Source organism: Pelophylax lessonae (genome assembly GCF_965119305.1).
Source record: "Pelophylax lessonae genome assembly, chromosome: 13".
NCBI classification, from domain to species: Eukaryota; Metazoa; Chordata; class Amphibia; order Anura; family Ranidae; genus Pelophylax; species Pelophylax lessonae.
The window spans coordinates 115,672,095-115,695,136 of NC_138780.1; the positions used below are offsets into that span (position 1 = coordinate 115,672,095).

The following is a 23,042-nucleotide window of genomic DNA, read 5'->3' on the forward strand; positions in this document are numbered from 1 at the left end:
CTGGGATGGGTGATCAACACCCAAAAATCCCACAAAACACCTTCACAGGAGATGCGGTTCCTGGGTTATCTGATAAACACAGTCTCGCAGAAAATCTTACTACCGGAAGACAAGATTACGAAGCTCAGAGAGGCTACAAGACGCCTGATAGAAACGCACCAAATTTCAAGAAGGGACACCATGGTGGTCCTGGGCGTCATGTCAGCGGCCATCCCAGCAGTACAGTGGGCCCAGTTACACATGAGACCACTGCAGGGATACCTCCTGAGCCACTGGAACGGAAAGACCTCGGAGTTGGACGGCCTAATATCAATTCCTCCAACCGTAAAAAGATCGCTAACATGGTGGCTAAAGGAAGACTCCCTCTCTCAAGGGAGACTCTGGATGCCAACGGTTCAGGTCAGAATAACGACGGATGCAAGTCTTGTCGGTTGGGGAGCCCACATAGGTCATCAAGTGAGACAGGGAACGTGGTGCCAGTCCGGGGAGGAAGTATCCTCAAACATGAGGGAGCTAGCGGCGGTAAGAGAAGCACTGACGGGTTTCCAACAAGAAATAAAAGGGAAACCTGTTCAAATCCAGTCGGACAATATTACGACAGTCTCTTACATAAACCACCAAGGTGGCACACGCTCAAAGCACCTGATGAGAATAGCACAGGACATTCTCTGAGGCGGAAGCAAATCTTTTATCCCTTTCGGCAGTGCACATAAAGGGGTCGGCAAATGTACTGGCAGATCTCCTAAGCCGGAGGCACCTGGACCCAGCGGAGTGGGAACTAAACCATCTGGTTTTCAACCAACTGGTCCAGAAATGGGGAACACCAGAGGTGGACCTTTTCGCCACAGAGAACAACAGAAAAGTGAAGAAGTTCTACTCCTTATACAAAGAAAGGAATGCACTGGGAATAGATGCCCTAGCTTTCCCTTGGAGATTCGGTCTGGCGTATGCATTTCCCCCGATCCAGCTGATTCCAAGAATAGTCAGAAAAATCCACCTGGAAGGGACAAGGGTAATTTTAGTGGCACCATTTTGGCCGAAACGAGCATGGTTCACTCCACTCCAGAAGATGGCAGAAGAGGAACCATGGATGCTACCAGCCCAGGAGGATCTCCTGGCTCAAAAAGGCGCACATCACCCTTCCAGTCGGACATTACAATTAGCAGCATGGATCCTGAACGGTGCATACTATTGAATAAAGGGCTATCCAAAAGGGTCACGGAGGTACTACTGCAAAGCAGGAAACCAGTGACCAGGAAAATTTACAATAAAATCTGGAAAACATATAAACTAAAAATGGAGCAAAGCAACAGGAATCTAAAGGACATTAGTACTGTGCTTGATTTTTTTTCTAGATGGAGCAGACAAAGGTCTAGCCGTAAGCACTCTCAAAGTGCAGGCGGCAGCTCTATCGATTTTTCTGGAAAAACCCGTAGGAGAAGATCCTTTAGTGAAGACATTCTTTAAATCCATCAAAAGATCCAGGCCAAGCAAAGATCTTAGTCTGGCCCCATGGGATCTAACATTAGTTCTACAGGCCCTCACCAAGGCTCCGTTTGAGCCTCTAGAAGAATGCAACCTAAAGAACATTACTCTAAAAGCGGCATTTTTAGTGGCAATCACATCTGACAGGAGGGTGAGCGATTTACAGGCCCTTTCCATCAAGGAACCTTTCTTAAGGATTTTTTCGGATAAATTAATCCTCAAAACAGACCCTCTCTTTCTCCCGAAAGTCTCATCAGATTTTCATCGGACTCAGGAAGTGGTCCTCCCATCTTTTTGCCAAAATCCAACCTCCCCAGGGGAGGAAGTATTCGCTACTCTGGATGTCAAAAGATGTATCCTACACTACATAAAAGTCACCAGAGAAATCAGAAAATCCGCCAACTTATTCATCCTTTTCGGAGGCACTCAGAAAGGGCAAGCAGCCTCAAAATCATCCATAGCCAGGTGGATCAGAATGGTCATCGGTGCAGCTTATACAGCACAGGACCAGAGTTTACCAGCCGGCATCAAAGCACACTCTACCCGGGCAATATCTACATCTTGGGCAGAAAAGGCTGGGGCCTCAGCAGAGCAAATATGCAAAGCAGCTACCTGGTCAAGTGATCTGACGTTTGTCAGACATTACAGGGTCGACCTGGTCTCCGCCCAGGATCTATCCTTCGATCGCAAAGTGCTCCAGGCAGTGGTCCCACCCTAGGTATGCATCGTTGGGGTCTCATGTGACCGTCCTGGAGGATGACTTGGGAAAGAATAAGTTATTACCTGATAACTCCCTTTCCAGGAATCCTCCAGGACGGTGGACCCCCACCCTATCAATAAATCGTATACTTAGAATTATAATTTGAGCTAGTCGCTTAAGCAGGCCAGTTCATCTTTAAACAACTGTGGGGCGGCCTTTTAAACTTAATTGTGCTTGTGTTTCCTGTAGGAGGAGGAGCCATCTCTCATGTGACCGTCCTGGAGGATTCCTGGAAAGGGAGTTATCAGGTAATAACTTATTCTTTTTTTTCATACCTCCCTGCTGGGCAAGGAAGGCAGCCTTATTATAGAAGGCACCGAGGTCTGAAGTCTGTTCCTGTCACCTTGAAGGTTTAATGCTGTTATGGTAAAACAATATCATTACCAGTTTTCCCGTCCTGCCTCGTTCCCCCTCCCCACACTGTGTAGGTGGCCTGGCTAGGCCACCTACTCAAATGGCTGTTGATGAACATGCCAGTCAGCAGACTGCTTTTTCACCCCTCTGCCTTTGTGTGCTCTAAACATTTTTTTTTTTTTTTTGCCTCTGAAGGTGGAGATTTGGGGGTTTTCTGGCATCCTGTTGGGCAAACCTGAGATAGCAGTCCACCTGTGACAACTTGTCCTAGATCCTGGTGAAATTTATGGCACCTGTTAGATAGGTGGCAACCCTCCAGTAATCCTTGTGCAACAGGCAATGAGTGGCGGACCCACATCTGTATGTTTGAGTCTGTTTGCTGGCCGTTGTATTGAGGAGGATGCCTCCTCTGCCACTGTTCCTATGCAGCAATAGGTGCTGGTAGCCGCTCCATGTAAGGTAGTGCTGAAAACATTCCTGTATATAGTCTGGGGTGGCGGTGTCTGTCCCCTATGGTGCCCACAGGCCGGCTTGCTCAGCCCTGCGTACCTTGACAAAATTATTTACAAGAATGGCTAAGGCGTCCTTTCGTGGTTCCTTAGCGTTTTTCTGTACATTACACCTTTTAAGGAGATTCTTCCAAAACGGTGGACTTTTTCTACTGTGGTGGATCCCGTCCATCCCTGGGTTGAACAAAGCAAACGTTACCGATGGAGGAATCTCCCTCCTTTTAGAATCCTGTGAAAAGTAAGGCAAGATTGGTCACTCGCAATATGTTTCCTCTTGTCTGCTTGGCACTGCGGTCTATTGGCCTGGGTATCTCATCACGGATGGTAAAAGTACTACCTCCTAGGAGCCAAGAAGGGAACAGAACTGCTTAACAAACCTGGCCCTTCTTTCTCTGTGTACAGAGGTGTTTTTTTTTTTTTTTTTTTTTCCTCTGGCTCCTCGGATGAGAATTTTAAGACCTTCAAGGCTCGAATAGGTACTGCCAAGTGCACAAGGCCTTCTGGGCGTTCCAACGTCAGGCACCTGTGTCTCTGATTGCAAGGCAAAAGAATGTCACCAGCAGACCATAGGATCTCCAGAATGGGTCCAAAGCTTTATTTAGAGATCACCTCATTACAGCAAATAGTAGACACTCAGCCGTTATCACAAGGAGCGGGAGGGGACGTCTGCCGCCTTGCCCATGTCCCCTGTCCCACCGGGAGACCCGAGCAACCAGCCGGCACTTCCGCCGGCTAGGCTGAATCTTGAACAATGCCGAAAACGGCTTCTATCGGGTCTCCAATGTAGTAACCGGGATGCAACGCCACTTCCAGTTTACTCCGCTACCAACAGCGCTGATTTTGAAAAATGCGAAGTATTCAAAAATGCAGATCTTGGTGCTTTAAATACTTTGAAATGAAGAGGAGGGGTCTGGGGTCACTGCCTATTACTGTCACAAGGGATCAGATTTTTTTTTTTTTTTTTGGGACCGTGGAAAAATGAAAAAACAAAAAAACATTTTTTTAAAACGCTCCCATCCCTGCGTGCTCGCGCACCAAAGAAAATGCATACGGAAGTCATTCCTGCAAACGTAAACAGTGTTAAAATCAAACGTGAGATACTGCTGCGATCGTCAGTGCGAGAGTAGTAATTCTAGCAAAATCCCTTCTTAGTAACTCTAAACTGGCAACCATTACAAATTTTTAAAGCGTCGCCTATAGGGATTTTGAAGTACAGTAATTTGTCGCTATTCCATGAGTGTGCGCAAATTTAAACTGTAACATGTTAGGTATCTATTTACTCGGCATAACATCTTTCACAATATACAAAAAAAATTAGGCTAGTTTTCCCTTTTTTTTTTTTTTTTTTTTTTATAATTTTATTGATTTTATTTTCAGGGAAGTGTATTTTTTCCAAAATATTGCGTTTTGAAAGACCAATACACAATTACTATGTGACCTAAAATATTGCAAAGAGTGCTCTTTTATTCTCGAGTCTTTGCTAAAAAAAAAAATAAAAAATATAATATTTGGGGGTTCTGTAATTTTCTAGTAAAAAAATGCTGATTTTAATTTGTAATTTGTAAGCAACAAATGTCAGACATAGGCTCGGTCCTTAAGTGGTTAAGAGCCTTTCTCCCTTTGGGGGGAGGGGGGTTTGTGTGGGAGGTTTTAACTGCTTGCTCCAGTTCTTTGATTTGTCGACCCCCCCCCCCCCCTCATTTGAGGCACTGCTTTGCTTTGTCGCTATTGTCAAGAATAGAAGAGCTGTGTCCATCAATGAACATATGAGAAAATGTGATTTTCTGTTCTTGTAAAATCCCTTTCGCTGCGTCCATTGACCCTTCCCTCTTCTTGTGTTTTTTTTTTTTTTTTGTTTTGTTTTCCTTTTTATACTGCTTTGTGACTAACTGACTTGACTAAGGCCCTTTCACACTTGTGTGACTTACCGCGACTTTTGCCGCGATTTTGACTGGGCTTGAATGTCTTTGGCCTCAAAATCATGCCAAAGTAGTGCAGGGACTACTTTGAAGTCGGTGCGACTTCAAGTCGCACTGATATGAATGGGGCTCATTGAAAATAATGGAAAACGACTTGTCATGCGATTTTTTTTTTTTTTTTTTTTTTTTTTTTTTTTTTTTTTTTTTTGTGGTCCAAAATCACGGGACAAGTTGCACTAGTGAAAGGGGCCTAAAGCAGATAGAGGCTTTATGCCAGCCAGGACTGCCCATAGGTTCTTTTTCTGCCTAGTGCCCTACTCCTGTACATAGCGATATAACCCTATGGTCAATAATAGAACAGCTGTCCGTGAACTCGGAGAAAATGATTTTTTGGGAACAACAAAATCCTATTATTCTTGTCCATATTTGCTAATTTTGTCAATAATTTGAAATGTAAATGTCTCATCAAATTTTTGCCATTTTTTGCTAATGTAGCTGATTACTGTTGTAGGAAAATGGGCTCACACCTAGACAAAGCCTACTCGCTGCTGCAAAGGAACGGGAGAGAATCGAGCAGCACAGGAGAGAGCTCAGAGCTATGGGTAAGATCATTTTGAAAAGGGGGAACAGTAGGGAAATTTCGTTGTAGTGTCATTGTTTCTCTGTTTTTTTCTTTAAGAGTCACAGCTTTGGTTGCTCAACCAGAACTCTAGTGGGCCATAGTACCATCTACACTAAGTTCTTACAATAACAACTAAGGGGTGGCTCCATCCTGTGACTTAAAGGAGAAGTTCACCTTTTATAACATGTTACATATTACACCTGTATTCAGGGTGTAGCATGTTACTGCTGCAGCTGCCCCCTGCAAAAAGATGTGCATTTATTTACTTTTTTTTTTTTTAAAGCTGAACTTATCCTTATACCCCCTAACCTTCAGAGTGTCAGTTTTTGCTTTGCATCCAAGAAGTAAGGGCCTGTTTTTTTATTAGATGCTGGGTTTAGAAGATTCAGCTGGTATTTTGTTTTCTTCTGTCAAGCAGCTTTCTGTCAGACAGGCTAGATTTCTAGATCCTTGTCTGCCCTATTAAGCCTACAGTCGCAAGTTTCCTTAATTGTTATATCAGAATTCACTGCAACAACCCTACATTTTTCTTTTGCTTTCGGTAGAAGTAAGGCATGGAATGGATGCAGAAATGTTTTCAGTCAGATCTTAAAGCGGAGTTCCACCCAAAAGTGTAACTTCCGCTTTTAATACTCCTGAGCCCCTGACATGCCACATTTGGCATGTAACTTTTTTTGGGGGGGGGGGGGGGGGGGACGGGTACCTTGATTTGCCTAGGCGGCTCGAGCGGAAGTTCTTCTCTCCTCCCTCCCTGCATTTTTCTGGGACACGCCAGAGGTCCCAGAAGATTGCCCGGCCATTCACGACAGGCATGCGCAGTGTGCACACGGCTGTGAAGCCGCAAGCTGTACCCAAACTAGAGATACCAGCGCCGCCGAGAGGAGCAAGGCTTTGAGCGGCCGCTTTGCTGGATCGTGAGACAGGTGAGTGTGTTTATTAAAAGTCAGCAGCTACACTTTTTGTAGCTGCTGACTTTTAACCACTTGCCGACCGCCGCACGACTATTTACTGCTGTGGTCAGCCCCTTACGTAGTACTACTTTGCTAGCCTGTGAGGGTCTAGGGAGGCGCGCTCCCGCGCGGTCACGTACCCCCCGGCGTGTGACCGGCGGACCCGATGTGGGTGATAAAGTGATTATACGGTTCTACTATGTAGGACCGTTGATCACTGTTCCTACTCCTCAAGCCACAGCCAATCACAGTTAGAATCACGTCCCTAGGGACACACATAATAACCCCTCCCTCTCTAAAAAGTTAACCCCTTCACTGCCAGTGTAATTTTACAGTAACAGTGCATATGTATAGCACTCATTACTGTAGAAATGTCACTGGTAACCCCAAAAGTGTCAAAAATGTCAGTCAAGGGTCCGATCTGTCCGCCGCAATGTCGCAGTACCGCAAAAAAAATCGCAGATCGCCGCCACTACGCGTTAAAAAAAAAAAAAAAACAACAAAAATGACAAAAATCTTTCCCTTTGTTAGTAAACGCGATAACTTTTGCGCAAACCAATCAAAATACGATTTTTTTGTGTGTGTTTTTTTTTTTTACCAAACATATGTGGCTTAAAACAAATTGGCCTGAAAATGTTAAAAAATTTAGATTTTTTTTACATTTTTTGGGGGGAATTTCATATAAAAAAATGTGAAAAATAGTTATTTTTGCAAAATTGACGCTCTTTTTTTGTGCATGATCAAAAAATCGCACAGGTGATCAAATACCAAAAGAAAGCTCTGTTTGTGGGAAAAAGGATGTCAAATTCGTTTAGGTATAGCGTCGCGCAATTGTCCGTTAAAGTCACGCAGTGCCGAATCGCAAAAAAACCCCTGGTCGCAATGGGGGTAAAATCTTTCCCGGGGCTTAAGTGGTTAATGAACAGAGACTAGTGAAACTCCACTTTTAGCAGTGTAGAGGCAATGATTCTCTTTAGGCAGGAGTGGTGGTCAAAGGTGGGCCTTTGTTTGAGTAGGGACTGAATGTGCACTAGGAAAAGAGCACCAAAAGCAAGACTTATAAACTAACAAACACATGTTTTTGTCCCTTAATCGACAGTGGAAGTTTTAAACTTTAACTTTTTTATACTGCTGCTTACAGGAGGAATGGATACTAGCAAACAAAACTGTTGGCCAGCTTACTTTTGACAGCATGCCTCTGATTTTTTGCTAATGTTCTACAAGACTAGACCTTTTTTTCTACAGATTTAGATGGTAAGGGCCCTTTCACACGGGCGCTCCGTATGTCCGCAAATCATCCTATTTTTTTGCGGATGATTTACGGACATAATGCAAGTCAATGGCATTGCGGATGTCAGCGGAATTTTTGGAACGGAACAGAACCCTATTTTTCCTCCGTTCAAAAAACGGAAAGGAAGCAAAATCGGATGTCAGCGGTGTCATCCGCTGACATCCGCAATGCCCATAGACTTACATTATGTCCGTATATCATCCGCAAACGGATGGGATGATATGCGGACATACGGAGCGGATGACACAAGTGTCATCCGCTCCGTGAAAAAAAAAAAAAAAGTCCCGCAGCGGAGCAAAAAACCGGAGCGGCCGTGTGAAAGAGGCCTAAGACTAAATTTTTTTGCTTGCACCTTTTCATTGATTTTCTTTCATCCCTTTTTTTTTTTTTTTTTTTTTTTTTTTTTTTTTTTTTTTTTTTTTTTCTTTTTTTTATTTCAGTCAAGACCTTTCTTTAGATCTCTGCTGGAGCTTTGTATTTTCAATTGCAGCTTTCCTTTGTGGTTGTCTTCATCCTGGCTTTTGAAATCCTGTGTTCAGACTTCACTGAACTGAACGTGGGGATAGCCTGAAAAGGACATTTGGATGCTGGTTTCTGTGTAGGGAATTTTCCAGACTTCTGGTAAAATTTAGCTACAGAGTGCTTCCCAGGTCCAGAGCTCTTTGCCTTTGTACTACACTTACCCAGTCCCTGAAGACCCAATTAGGAACTAGGCAAGTTGGGCCAAGCACCAAGAGCCACCTTGGCTATTCCTTGTTCCTGGTGGCTTTGCCACGGAAGAGGTTAATGCTGCGGGACTGAGCACTGATGTCACTGTACCTGCTAGGTAGTGTTACACATGTCTTGTTTTTCCCTGCTATATAGGGCCAAGGAAAGATCTTCCTGCCACTGTTGCTTGCAAAGAGCCACCTGAAACTTCAGTCTTCGGTCCGTTTCGGTTAACTGCTTACAGTTACTTTGGTCTTCTCCAGCCCTCTGACCCTTGTGTTTGAGGCCTACAGGTTGCATCATTGCAACATGTCTGATTCCAAACATGGGGGGTAATGTCAGTCATGTTGTCCCTAAACGATTTGGTAGGTGATACCCCTATGAGGAGTCCCTTCTTAAGGAGTGGACTGTTCCACCTGTGGTGGACCCTCTGGTTTCCAGATTAAACAAGGCAACCATGATTCCGGTTTAGGAGTCTCTGGCCTTTGAGGACCCGGCTGACAGGAAGGCTGTGGCCCGTAATTTGTACACCCTGGCTGGTTCGGCACTGAGGCCGGTATTTACTATTCCACTGGTGTCGCAAACTCTGAGCGAGTGGGCTAAGCTTTTACGCCGTGACCTGAAGGTGGAATAGCTCACCCCTGCCTTTGCTGAGCTGGGTGGAGGACCAGATGGTCCAGGTGCTGCAGTTTATCTGTGATGTCTCTTTGGATGTGGCTCGGCTCTCTGTTTCGGCAGTGATCCTTTGGCTCAAATGCTGGTCTGTGGGACCAGACTTCTAACAAGGCCTTGACTGATCTTTCCTTTCGAGGAGATTGCCTGTTTGGTGCTACCCTGGATGACATCATTAAAGGTCTCGGGTGGAGGGGCAGATTCTTTCTTCCGCAGGCTACTAAGGGCAAGGACCCTAGTTGTAGACGTGCGCCCTTCTTTGTTCATAGGAAGTTTTGTCCCTCAGGGTCGACTGGAGGATACAGGCGAACTTGGGCTGGCAAGTCGAGTGTGGGCTTCTCCAGACCCACGGACAAGGCCCCTTCAGCAGGAAGGTGCGCTTTTCCCCGTATCTGGGGTGGGGGGTGATGTCTTCGCTGGTTTCCGGTCTCGTGGACTCCCCTGGTACGAGAACAAGAGGGTCCACGAGGTAATTTGGTCTGGCTACAAGTTGGAGTTTCGCTCTTACCCTCCGGTAAGGTTCTTCCTTCCAACGTGCGACTGCCCCTGGTCCGCTTACAGGCTCTTTTTGGGGTGGTGTAAGACCTTTTCTTTACGGGTGATAGTCCCAGTTCCGACTTCGGAACGTTTTCAGGGGTTTTACTCAAACCTGTTTACAGTCCCCTCGAAGGAAGGCAGGTGCGTCCAATTTTGGACCTCAAGGCGCTGAACTGCTTTGTGCGGGTGCAGAAGTTCAGAATGGGATCCGTTCGCATGGTGGTGGCTTCCCTGCATCAGGGGGATTTTCTTGCCTTCATCGAAATCAAGGACGGTCTCCAGCGCTTCCTCTGTTTTGCCGTGGGAGAGGAACATTATCAGTTTGTGGCGTTAACCTTTTGGTCTCGCCTCTGCTCCTAGGGTCCTTATGAAAGTGTTGGTCCCAGTGCTTGCATGGTTATGCCAAATGGGGGTACGTGATACTGGTTTACTTGGACATCCTCCTGCGAGGGAAGTCTCCTACTGTCCTTGTGGAAAACCTGGAAATCACTATACGCGCTTGAGGGAGTTTGGCTGAATTCTGAATTTTCAGCAGTCTGCTCTGGTTCCGACCATAAGCTGTACTGTCTGTGTCTGACTCTGGACTCGGCCTTAGCCAAAGTGCTTCTTCCTCTGGACAAACTCCAGGCTGCAATTCGTCTCCTGCTGTGCAGCAGATGGTCATCCCTCCGGACTTGCATGCGAGTACTGGGCCTGATGGTGTCTACCTTCGAGGCGGTTCTATTTGCACAGTTTATACGTCGTCTCTGAAAAGGAGATTCTGGCCAAATGGGACAAGAATCCGCAGTCTCTGGTTCCTCCCCTTGTATTGGACAGTGGTCACTCACTACAGATGCCAGCCTGTCCGGTTGGGGAGGCGTCCTCGGCAAATATTCTGCTCAGGGGATCTGGACACTGGAAGAGCCCAGACTACTGAGCATTGTCTTGGAACTCTGAGCGATCAGACTGTGCCTGGAACATTGGATGGATCGTCTTCAGGTATGTCCAGTGCGTTTTCAATCTGACAATGCCACGTGAGTGGCTTATGTCAGTCACCAGGGGGGCACAAGAAGTGTCCTGGCGGCTCTGGGGGTGGCTGGCATTCTAAGGTGGGCAGAACAGTTTGTTTCAGCCCTCTACGCCGTAAACCTTCCTGGGGTGGAAAACCGGCAGGCGGATTACCTCAATCAGCAGACATTGGTCCAAGGGGAGTGGTCCCTTCATTTGGAGGTGTTTCATCAGTTGTGTCTCTGGTGGGGCATCCCTGAGGTGGCTCTGTTGGGTTCCTGGCTCTACAGAAAGGTGCAGATGTTTGTGGCTCAGTCACAGGATCCTCTGGCGGATGCCACAGATGCGCTGGTTGCCCGTGGGGTCAGTATCGTCTGATTTTCGCCTTCCCTCCTTTCAAGCTTCTGCCAAGACTTCTACGCAGGATTGAGGCAGAAGGGATTCCGGTCATCTTAGTGGCCCCAGGCTGGCCTCGCTGGGCTTGGTTTGCTGATCTGGTCGCTGACAATCCTTGGAAGCTTCCTCCCAGGGAGGATCTGCTGTCCCAAGGACCAATCTTTCATCCTGCTTTACAAGCGTGAGTCGGTGTTTCCAACACTGTTAAAAGCTAGGAAACCTACTTCTATGAAGATCTATGGTAGTATGTGTAAGACGTACATTGTGTGGTGTAAGTTTCTTGGAGTATTGCCCGTTATTGAAGTGGTTAGGTTTGAGGCGCATGCAGCCTTCTGACAGTGTTATGGCGCTCCGGAAGTGCAGCTTCCAAGCCCTGTAAAGTGATCACCTGCTGTTGAGTCGCTCAATCACTTTCACCTGAAAGCTGGAGAGTGTGTAAGTATATATGTATCTACAGTATATTTTAGAGCTGCATGGTTCTGGTTAAATTGAGAATCCACTATTTTTTTTTTTTTTTTCTTGGCATGAAGATCACGATTTTCTCATGATTCTCGGCCTAACATCTTTCACATTTCCTCCTCGGTCTTGACCAGGGCATCACAGCTCCTGAACAGACAGCTGCAACCTGGTGGCATTGGATGGACCCAAACATAATGTCCGAGAGATGTTCTCTTGGATTTAGGTCAGGTGAACGTGGGGGCCTTTAAATGGTATAAATTCCCTCATTCTCCAGGAACTGGCTGAATACTCTCGCCACATGAGGCCTGGCGTTGTCGTGCACCAGGAACCCAGGACCCCCTGTACCAGCGTAGGGTTTGACAGTGCGTCCAAGGATTTCATTCCGATACCCAACGGCAGTCGGGGTACCATTGTCTAGCCTGTAGAGGTCTGTGTGTCCCTCCCATGGATATACCTTCCCAGACCATCTCTGAACTACCACCAAACCAGTCATGCTGAACGATGTTACAGGCGGAATAACGTTCTCCATGGCTTCTCCAGACCCTTTCACGCCTGTCACATGCTCAGGGTTAACCTGCTCTCATATGTGAAAAGCACAGGCCGCCAATGGCGGACCTGCCAATTCTGGTGTTAAATAAAAAATGCCAGTTGAGCTCCACGGTGCCTGGCAGTGAGCACAGGGCCCACTAACTGACATCAGGCCCTCAGGCCACACTCATGAAGTCTGTTTCTGATTGTTTGGTCAGAGACATTCACACCAGTGGCCTGCTAGAGGTCATTTTGTAGGGCTCTGACAGAGCTCATCCTGTTCACCTTGCACAAATGAGCAGATACCGGTCCTGCTGATGGGTTAAGGACCTTCAGTATTCTTTCCTAGAAAATACTTGGAACCACCAAATATATACAGTGGGTACGGAAAGTATTCAGACCCCCTTAAATTTTTCACTCTTTGTTATATTGCAGCCATTTGCTAAAATCATTTAAGTTCATTCTTCTTCCTCATGAATGTACACATAGCACCCCATACTGACAGAAAAACACAGAATTGTTGACATTGTTGCAGATTTATTAAAAAAGAAAAACTGAAATATCACATGGTCCGAAGTATTCAGACCCTTTGCTGTGACACTCATATATTTAACTCAGGTGCTTTCCATTTCTTCTGATCATCCTTGAGATGGTTCTACACCTTCATTTGAGTCCAGCTGTGTTTGATTATACTGATTGGACTTGATTAGGAAAGCCACACACCTGTCTATATAAGACCTTCCAGATCACAATGCATGTCAGAGCAAATGAGAATCATGAGGTCAAAGGAACTGCCTGAAGAGCTCAGAGACAGAATTGTGGCAAGGCACAGATCTGGCCAAGGTTACAAAAAGATTTCTGCTGCACTTAAGGTTCCTAAGAGCACAGTGGCCTCCATAATCCTCAAATGGAAGACGTTTGGGACGACCAGAACCCTTCCTAGAGCTGGCCGTCCGGCCAAACTGAGCTATCGGGAGAAGAGCCTTGGTGAGAGAGGTAAAGAACCCAAAGATCACTGTGGCTGAGCTCCAGAGATGCAGTCAGGAGATGGGAGAAAGTTGTAGAAAGTCAACCATCACTGCAGCCCTCCACCAGTCGGGGCTTTATGGCACAGTGGCCCGACGGAAGCCTCTCCTCAGTGTAAGACACATGAAAGCCCGCATGGAGTTTGCTAAAAAAACACCTGAAGGACTCCAAGATGGTGAGAAATAAGATTCTCTGGTCTGATGAGACCAAAATAGAACTTTTTGGCCTTAATTCTAAGCGGTATGTGTGGAGAAAACCAGGCACTGCTCATCACCTGTCCAATACAGTCCCAACAGTGAAGCATGGTGGTGGCAGCATCATGCTGTGGGGGTGTTTTTCAGCTGCAGGGACAGGACGACTGGTTGCAATCGAGGGAAAGATGAATGCGGCCAAGTACAGGGATATCCTGGACAAAAACCTTCTCCAGAGTGCTCTGGACCTCAGACTGGGCCGAAGGTTTACCTTCCAACAAGACAATGACCCTAAGCACACAGCTAAAATAACGAAGGAGTGGCTTCAAAACAACTCCGTGACTGTTCTTGAATGGCCCAGCCAGAGCCCTGGCTTAAACCCAATTGAGTATCTCTGGAGAGACCTAAAAATGGCTGTCCACCAACGTTTACCATCCAACCTGACAGAACTGGAGAGGATCTGCAAGGAGGAATGGCAGAGGATCCCCAAATCCAGGTGTGAAAGACTTGTTGCATCTTTCCCAAAAAGACTCCTGGCTGTATTAGATCAAAAGGGGGCTTCTACTAAATACTGAGCAAAGGGTCTGAATACTTAGGACTATGTGATATTTCAGTTTTTCTTTTTTAATAAATCTGCAACAATTCTGTGTTTTTCTGTCAGTATGGGGTGCTATGTATGTGTACATTCATGAGGAAGAAGAATGAACTTAAATGATTTTAGCAAATGGCTGCAATATAACAAAGAGTGAAAAATTTAAGGGGGTCTGAATACTTTCCGTACCCACTGTGTGTGTGTGTATATATATATATATATATATATATATATATATATATATATATATATATATATATATATATATATATATATATATATATAATTATAATGTATGTGTGTATATGTGTTTATCTGTGTGTGTGTGTGTGTGTGTATGTGTATGTATATATAAATATGTTAGTGGTGCATCGATACCAAAAATATTTCTTAGGCCCCTTTCACATGAACGATCCGATTCGCCTGTCAGTTTTTTAGGCGGATCTGATTGAATCCTCCATGCATCCCTATGGGGCAGCGGATGTCAGCGGCGACATGTCCGCTGCCATCCGCATCCGATCCTGTCCGTGAAATCCGGACTGATGGAAACCCTATTTCCCAAGTCATCCTCCAGGACGGTCATATGAGAGATGGCTCCTCCTCCTACAGGAAACACAAGCACAGTTAAGTTTAAAAGGCCGCCCCACAGGCTGCCCCACAGTTCTTGTGTTTCCTGTCCTGCTTGCACAAGCATGGTCCTTAACATCCCCTGTTTGTTATTTTCAATTCCCCTATCCTGGGCAGGCGTCCTGGGATACCTCCTCCTTCCACCGTCCTGAGCCGATAAGAATATCTGGCGGGCAGGTGCCAGCAATGGGGGCGAGGGAGGAGGACTTCCTAAGGGGGAGGAGGGGGTTGTGAGAGCTCAGAAGATTCTCTCTCTCTCTCTCTGTCTGTCTGTCTGTCTGTCTGTGTCTCTCTCTCTCTCTCTCTCTCTCTGTCTCTCTCTCTGTCTCTCTCTCTCTCTCTGTCTCTCTCTCTCTCTCTCTCTGTCTCTCTCTCTCTCTCTCTCTCTCTCTCTCTCTGTCTCTCTCTCTGTCTCTCTCTCTGTCTCTCTCTGTCTCTCTCTCTCGATGTGCGGCTGGAGACCTGAGGGCAGGTAGATTCCAGTAACCTGCCTTAAGCTTACCTTGCTCCGGGTGGGACTGAGGAGAAGCCGACCAAGAAGGGACCATGGCGGCCAGCCGGAGGCCGCGCTGAGCCACTCGCCATCCCCTTCGGAAGTGTCATCCTCACGCTGGGCTCCCGGTGGAGTCTCCAGCGTGTGCTGTAGCAGCCGCTGGCGCGGCGGAAATGACGCAGCTAAGATGGCCATATTCCGGTGGCGGCGGCCATATTGGATGTGGGCAAATGCGCCGGAAAAGCGACAGCGAGGCTTTGGCGGGAAATTCAATTATAAAAGGCGCCAGTTCACATAACAATCGGGCTACACTTGGCTACGTTCAGCTGCTGCAAGATTCCTTCCCTCCAGGCGGTCCTAATGGCGGAGGACCAGTCCCTGCTACCAGAGGCTGTTGCTTGCGGCCCCAGCCTGAGTATGGTAAGTGGAGGGAAGAAGAGGGGAAGGGTGCAACCTCATCACCCACACCCCCACCACAACCCCAACCCACCCCCCCCCTTTGGGTCTGAAAAAAGGGGGGGGTAAAAAGGGGGAGGGAGAACGCACACCTCAGGGACGGGCGATAATTGGCTTTATGTCTCTTTTTCTTTCTCTATCTACAGCCCAAACCCGCAGAAGCAACAGACACGTCGGTTAAACCAAAGAAAAAGCACTGCCGCATCTGCGGGACAAAAATACCAACGGATTCAGACAAACTACTGTGCCAAAAGTGCATCAAGAAAGTTGTCAGCGAAGAATCCAACTCACTAGGAAAGGATTTCCTCGATTTCAAAAAAGAAGTCACGTCCACTCTAAAATCGCTACAGACATCCATAGAAGGGATGAAAAGAGCAGACCAACCATCCACGTCAGGATACCGCACGAAAACGGCAAGGATTCAAACGGTCGCCAGGCTAATGGAAGAATCCTCAGAATCAGACTCCCAAGATGAGGAAGGAGAACTCCTGGGAGGAGACAGCTCAGACTCAGAAGAGCATGACAGTGAGGTACAGGAAAAAGTGACCAGACACCTATTCCCAACGGAAGAGACGGAGGAACTACTGAAAGCAATATATGTAACAGAAGACCTACAAGAAGAGGAAGAACCAAGATCGGTAAGAGACCGACTATATAGAGGCCTACAGGTTCCGAAGACACGTACCTTTCCGGTCCACCAATCCCTGAAAGGGATTATCAAGAAGGAGTGGGAATGTCCCGAAAACAAACAAGCTTTTTTTCCCTAAAGCAATGAAAAAGAGATTCCCCTTTGAGGAATCAGTAGGAGTTTGGCCCAAATGCCCAAAAATTTACGCACCTCTAGCCAAAGTGTCAAAAAAGTCGGACTTGTCTTTTGAAGACATGGGCCACTTAAAAGATCCGATGGATAAGAAGATCGATGTGACACTTCGGAGGGCTTATGAGGCGGGGGCAGCATCTTTTCAGCCAAATATGGCAAATACCTGCGTGGCTAGGAACGTGTTCTGGCTGGAACAGCTAAGGGGACAGTTGGAAAAGGTCCCAGGGAGCGAAGAGGCACAGGATTCCCTCCTCTTGATAGAGAAAGGGGTGGCCTATATGGCAGATGCAGCAGCGGAAGGGGTACGAATAGCAGCCCGAACCACTGGTCTAGTAAACTCTGCCAGAAGAGCCCTCTGGCTCAAAACTTGGGAAGGCGACTACGCATCCAGAAATAAGCTGTGCAGTATCCCTTTTGACGGGAAGCTACTCTTCGACCAGGAACTGGATAAGGTCCTGGAAAGATCGGCGTACAAATCAAAAGGATTCCCTGCTAAAAAGAAGGAAAAACAGAAGAGATTTTTTTCGCCGCCCGAGAGGCGATACACAGTCCAAGGGAGGAAAACCAAATACTCAGAGGAAGTGGGTATACAATAAGGGCAAGGGTAGACCAAACAACCCCTTCCCCAATAATAGCAGCAATGTCAGCAAGCCCCAGTGACGCCAGACGGCCAGTAGGGGGGAAACTGAGATTCTTCTCCCCCCAATGGGAAGAATTCTGCACAAACCGTTTCATAGTGCATATCCTCAAGGAAGGTTACAAGATAGAATTCGTGACAACTCCCCCTCACAAATTTCGGGTAACCTCTCTACCAAGAACATCACCAGCAAAAGAAGCTTGGGAAACATCCATATCGAACCTATTGCAGGAGGAGGTAATAAAGGAAATACCCTTATCACACCAAGGGGAAGGGTTCTTTTCCAGAGTCTTTTTAAGACTAAAACCATCAGGCAAACATCGTCTAATCCTAAATCTCAAGGACCTCAACCGAAGAGTAAGGTACAGGAGGTTCAAGATGGAATCCATCTTCTCGGTGAGAACACTACTTCCCGAAGATGCTTTCCTAGTAACCCTAGATCTCCAAGATGCCTATTTACATGTGCCAATACACATAAGGCATCAAAAGTTCCTAAGGTTCGCAACCAAATTGGGGTCACAAATACGACTGTTCCAGGCACTCCCATTCGGAATCTCCTCGGCACCGAGAATCTTTACCAAGATTATGGCGGAGGTAGTCCAGGACCTTCGAGTAAGCGGGGTCCAGATAATTCCCTACCTAGACGACTTCCTGATATACGGCAAATCAGAGGCAGAAGCGTTGGAAAATCTCAGAACAACAGAGGATTTCCTCACATCACTGGGGTGGGTGATCAACACCCAGAAATCCAACAGAATCCCTTCACAGGAGACAGTGTTCCTAGGTTATCGAATCAACACAGTGACACAAAAAATCCTGTTACCAGAGAACAAGATTGTGAAGCTCAAAGAAGCTACGAGACGCCTAATAGAGTTACGCTGTATATCAAGAAGAAAGAAGAGACACTATGGTGGTCCTGGGCCTCATGTCAGCAGCCATCCCAGCAGTACAGTGGGCTCAGCTACACATGAGACCTCTACAGAGACATCTCTTGAGTCACTGGAATGGGAAGACCTCAGAACTGGACGGTCTAATATCGATTCCACCAACCGTAAAAAAGTCACTAACCTGGTGGCTAAAGGAAGACTCCCTATCTCAAGGGAGACTCTGGATGCCTACAGTACAGGTCAGGATAATGACGGATGCAAGCCTTTTCGGCTGGGGAGCCCACATAGGACATCAGGTGAGACAGGGAACCTGGTGCCAATCTGGGCAAGAAGTGTCCTCAAATATGAGGGAACTGGCGGCCGTAAGAGAAGCTCTGGTAGGATTCCAACAAGAGACAAAAGGAAAACATGTCCAAATTCAGTCGGACAACGTGATGACAGTCTCTTACATCAACCACCAAGGTGGTACACGCTCAAAGCACCTGATGAGAATAGCGCAAGACATCCTATCAGAGGCGGAAGCAAACCTCTTATCCCTTTCGGCGGTGCACATAAAGGGGTCAACAAATGTGCTGGCAGATCTACTGAGCCGGAAGCACCTGGACCCAGCGGAGTGGGAGCTAAATCAGCAGGTTTTCAACCTGCTGGTACAGAAGTGGGGCACACCGGAGGTGGACCTTTTCGCCACAGAAAGCAACAGAAAAGTAAGGACTTTTTCTCCCTACACAAGGAAAGAGACGCATTGGGCATAGATGCCCTAGCATTCCCCTGGAGCTTCGGCCTGGCGTATGCGTTTCCCCCCCCCCCCCCCCCCCCCCCCCGATCCAACTGATTCCAAGGACAATCAGGAAGATCCATCGAGAGGGGACAAGGGTAATCCTAGTGGCACCCTTCTTGCCAAAACGAGCATGGTTCACTCCACTCTGGAAAATGGCGGAGGAAGAACCCTGGATTCTACCAGCTCAGGAAGACCTTCTGCCCCAAAAGGGAGCGCATCACCCTTCCAGTCAGACGCTACAACTAGCAGCATGGATCCTGAACGGAGCATACTACTAAATAAAGGACTATCTACTAGAGTCACGGAATTACTGCTCCAGAGCAGAAAACCTGTAACCAGGAAGATTTACAACAAGATATGGAAGACATACAGACTTAAAATGGAGCCCAGCAACAAGAACCTAAAAGATATTAGCACTGTGCTAGAATTTTTTCTAGACGGAGTAGACAAAGGTCTGGCCTTAAACACCCTTAAAGTGCAGGCGGCAGCTCTGTCAATCTTTCTGGAAAAACCTATAGGAGAAGATCCTTTAGTAAAGAGGTTTTTTAGATCCATCCAAAGATCCAGGCCTAGCAAAGATCTTAGCTTGGCCCCATGGGATCTAACACTAGTACTACAGGCACTCACCAAAGCCCCTTTTGAACCATTAGAAGAATGCAACCTAAAGAATCTTACTCTGAAAGCGGCATTTCTTGTGGCAATTACATCAGCCAGAAGGGTGAGCGACCTACAGGCCCTTTCCATTAAGGAACCTTTCTTAAAGATTTTTCCGGATAAATTAATCCTGAGGACGGACCCTCTTTTCCTTCCGAAGGTATCATCGGAATTCCATCGGACACAGGAAGTGGTCCTTCCATCATTCTGCCAAAACCCAACCTCACCAGGGGAGGAGGTTTTTTCTACTCTGGACGTCAAGAGGTGTATCCTACACTACATAGAAGCCACCAGAGAAATCAGGAAATCAGCTAACTTATTTATACTTTTTGGAGGCACTCAGAAAGGGAAGGCAGCCTCAAAATCATCCATAGCCAGGTGGATCAGAATGGCTATCTGCGCAGCCTACACAGTGCAAAACAAAAGTTTACCAGCCGGTATCAAGGCACACTCCACCCGAGCGATATCAACATCTTGGGCAGAAAAGGCTGGGGCCTCAGCAGAGCAAATCTGCAAAGCAGCCACCTGGTCAAGTGATCTGACGTTTGTCAAACACTACAGGGTCGACCTGGTCTCCGCCCAGGATCTATCCTTCGGTCGCAAAGTGCTCCAGGCAGTAGTCCCACCCTAGGTATGCATCGTTGGGGTCTCATGTGACCGTCCTGGAGGATGACTTGGGAAAGAATAAGTTATTACCTGATAACTCCCTTTCCAGGAATCCTCCAGGACGGTGGACCCCCACCCTATTAATAAATCGTATACTTAGAAATTATAGTTTGAGCTAGTCGCTTAAGCAGGCCAGTTCATCTTTTTACAACTGTGGGGCAGCCTGTGGGGCGGCCTTTTAAACTTAACTGTGCTTGTGTTTCCTGTAGGAGGAGGAGCCATCTCTCATGTGACCGTCCTGGAGGATTCCTGGAAAGGGAGTTATCAGGTAATAACTTATTCTTTTCCATCCATCCAGGGGATTGGACCACCTGTCCGCTCTCATCTGATTCCCCCATAGAGAGCAGCGGGGCTCTGACACCTCCCTGTGCGGAGACGGAGCTGTCATCCGCCTGCTCAGCGGGGATCGGCGGATAGATCCCCGCTGAGCAGAGAACGGTCCGCACCAGACCGCGGGCTGTGTGAAAGGACCCTAATGCTTTTTCAGCATGCACGAGTTGTCATGTAAAATTTAATGGCCTCTCAGGCGACTTTACTCTGTGGCACCTGCCTTTTGGGATTGAACTTGCTTACCTTGGAGACCTTGTTGAATACTTTCTATGGGGCCTCTGGCGCTCTGTCCTCATGCCTCACTAGAGATTTGTATCTCATAATGTTCAATGGGCAAGTTGGCCGTAGATCGAAATTTGGCGGCTGGTTCAGCAAGCACAGGCTTTCTTTCGATCCATCTATGGCTGTTCCCATTTAACCAAGGTCAATCTAATGATTAACTTCTATCAAATGAGAATATTGGGTAACATTTCTCGATTAGCCATCTACAGCCACTGTTCAGTGTATTCTCACAGTGGAGTAGTCCCTCACTTGTGTAGATGGAGTAATCCGTTCTGTTTTTGAAGAAGCAGCCTTTGAGCCAGCCTTTATTACACGGAATGGTAGCGACTGAGCAATGTCTTTGCAGAGGACTGCCTGACAAAGTAGGCAACCCTGTTTGATTGTGGACCCACCTGCTTGGAAGCTAGACAAGACGACAGTCATTCCAGAGAAAAAGGCCCTTCCTTTATGGAACCAACCAATCCGCAAATGGAGTCGGTATTATGATTCTTATACTGTGTCTGGTTTCCAGGTAAAGCCAGTTTTGGCTTCAGCCTTGCTGTCCTAGACAATTTTTGTCAAGTTAGGGTTTTAAACTAGTTATGAATACTCTTTTGGGCCAGATTGATCTGACAGGTTAGATGGTATTTAGTTGTTTTGGTGCTTTAGGAGCAAACCTTCATGGCTGATCTTCTTCCCTTTTTTTTACCTTTTTGGCACAATTTTGTACAAGATCATAAACATTATTGGGAGCAAGTGTAGTTTTATTTTTGTCCCCAAGTACTGTAAGCATAAGGAAGCCAAATGGAAGCTTAGGCATTTTTAAAATGCATATGCATTTTGTTAGCAAATATTGCGTTTTTAATGTGGTATGAAACTTTATTGCAACGCAAAATGCGTGTTTTTTTTTTTCTCCCTGCCTAGGGTGTGGTTGTCCCCACCTTTTGATCTTTATCAGGAGATTGTGCATCCTCTGTTTTCTCGTCCTATTGATCAAAGGCTATTTTCTCTTAATGAACGCGGAGAAAATAATTTTACGGGTACATCAATTCTATTTTGCCATCAGTCTTATAGATTTTTTTTTTTTCTTTTAGATCTGGAAAGAGAGAGAATAAGACGTGTACGTGCTGAACGTATAAAATCCAGAGCCAAAGAAAGACAAGAACAAATACAGCAAAAGGAGGAAATCAAGAAGATTTCTGAAGTTGAAAAACTTAAGAAAAGAGAAGAGCGAGAAAGTATTAAGTTAGAAAGAGACAAGGTAATTGTTCTGCTGAGGCTGGGACTCTGAATCTGATGTCATGTAGGCTAATAATTTTGGCTTTGCTATGTGCATTTTTATAAAATGTTAATATAACATTTGGATAGAGCAAAGGAGGGTTTTAACCCCTGTAGAGTTAATTTTTGAAGTGTCTTATTTGGGCAGATTTGCCTTTACTTCTTGTCCAATAGCCAACACAGGAAGTGAGAGTTGTCACCAGAACCTGCATCCACATTGGGAAATATCCCAACTGTTCCTGTTCTGGGGACAAACCAAAACTTATACAGAAGAAAGGCACATAGAAGAAAGGGTAAGACATTAGAACAACATTTGTACCCTGTATTAGCAGCTGCCTTTATTTGTTGTGTAGGCATCTATATACTGTATGTTTTGGCTTGTCTTTTGTTGGATATATCATATTGGGCACTTGCTTTGAGGGGGGGAGCACACAGTGCATGCTCACTCCTGAGCAGTGTGTGTCTATGCAGCCGTGTGCTCCAGACACAGTGAGGATTAGCCACAACTCCTGCTTCCTCCCCACTGTATTTGATTGACAGCAGAAGGAGCTAATGGCTCCTGCTGCTACTTGAGTCTGTGTAAAGAGGAAGAAAGGGGAGAAGAGATGCAGACTTGCACAGTGCTGGATCTCTTCTCCCCTCTTTTCCACTTCACAAAGGGAAGGGGATGGACAGTAAGCAAAAAAAAAAAAAAAACATTTCTTACCTTAATGCAAAGGATGCATTAAGGTAAACGTTTTGGCTTTAGAACTAATGTACTTTAAATATATAAAAAACGCATTAGTGAAAATGCAGTAAATTTCTCTGAAACATTCAAAAGCATAGTCCATGTATTGAGTGAAAATCAAGTGTTAACAATCCAGAGTCCAATTGTCATCCATCCTGGCAAGTAAGGATTTCTCCATGCTGTGCTATTGTATTCTGACAGCGGGATGACTCTTGCAGAATACACTGATCAGGGCTGCAGCTGCTGATTGAATGAGAGTTTAATAGTCCCATTCGAGAGAAGTTGATCATTAGATTGACTTCTGTTCAGCTGGAATGGCTATAGATGTGTTGAAATTGGTCTGTTCTCTGCTGAACCGGCCAAATTTCGATCCATCTATGATCAATCTAACTCAGGATAAGTTCAGGTAGCTTCTCGAATTTGCGTCTCTTTTCTAGTGCAG

The 23,042-nt window shown here is 46.3% G+C and overlaps 1 protein-coding gene across 1 annotated transcript in view; it reads left to right on the forward strand.

The window, feature by feature from the left end:
• The window catches only part of BAZ1A (bromodomain adjacent to zinc finger domain 1A), a 154,421-nt gene that overhangs the window by 33,489 nt on the left and 97,890 nt on the right, over positions 1-23,042 (forward strand). The window contains exons 8-9 of the mRNA XM_082275756.1: positions 5,539-5,629; positions 21,690-21,856. Coding sequence (XP_082131882.1) covers positions 5,539-5,629; positions 21,690-21,856 — 258 coding nt within the window. The remainder of the gene's footprint in view (positions 1-5,538; positions 5,630-21,689; positions 21,857-23,042) is intronic.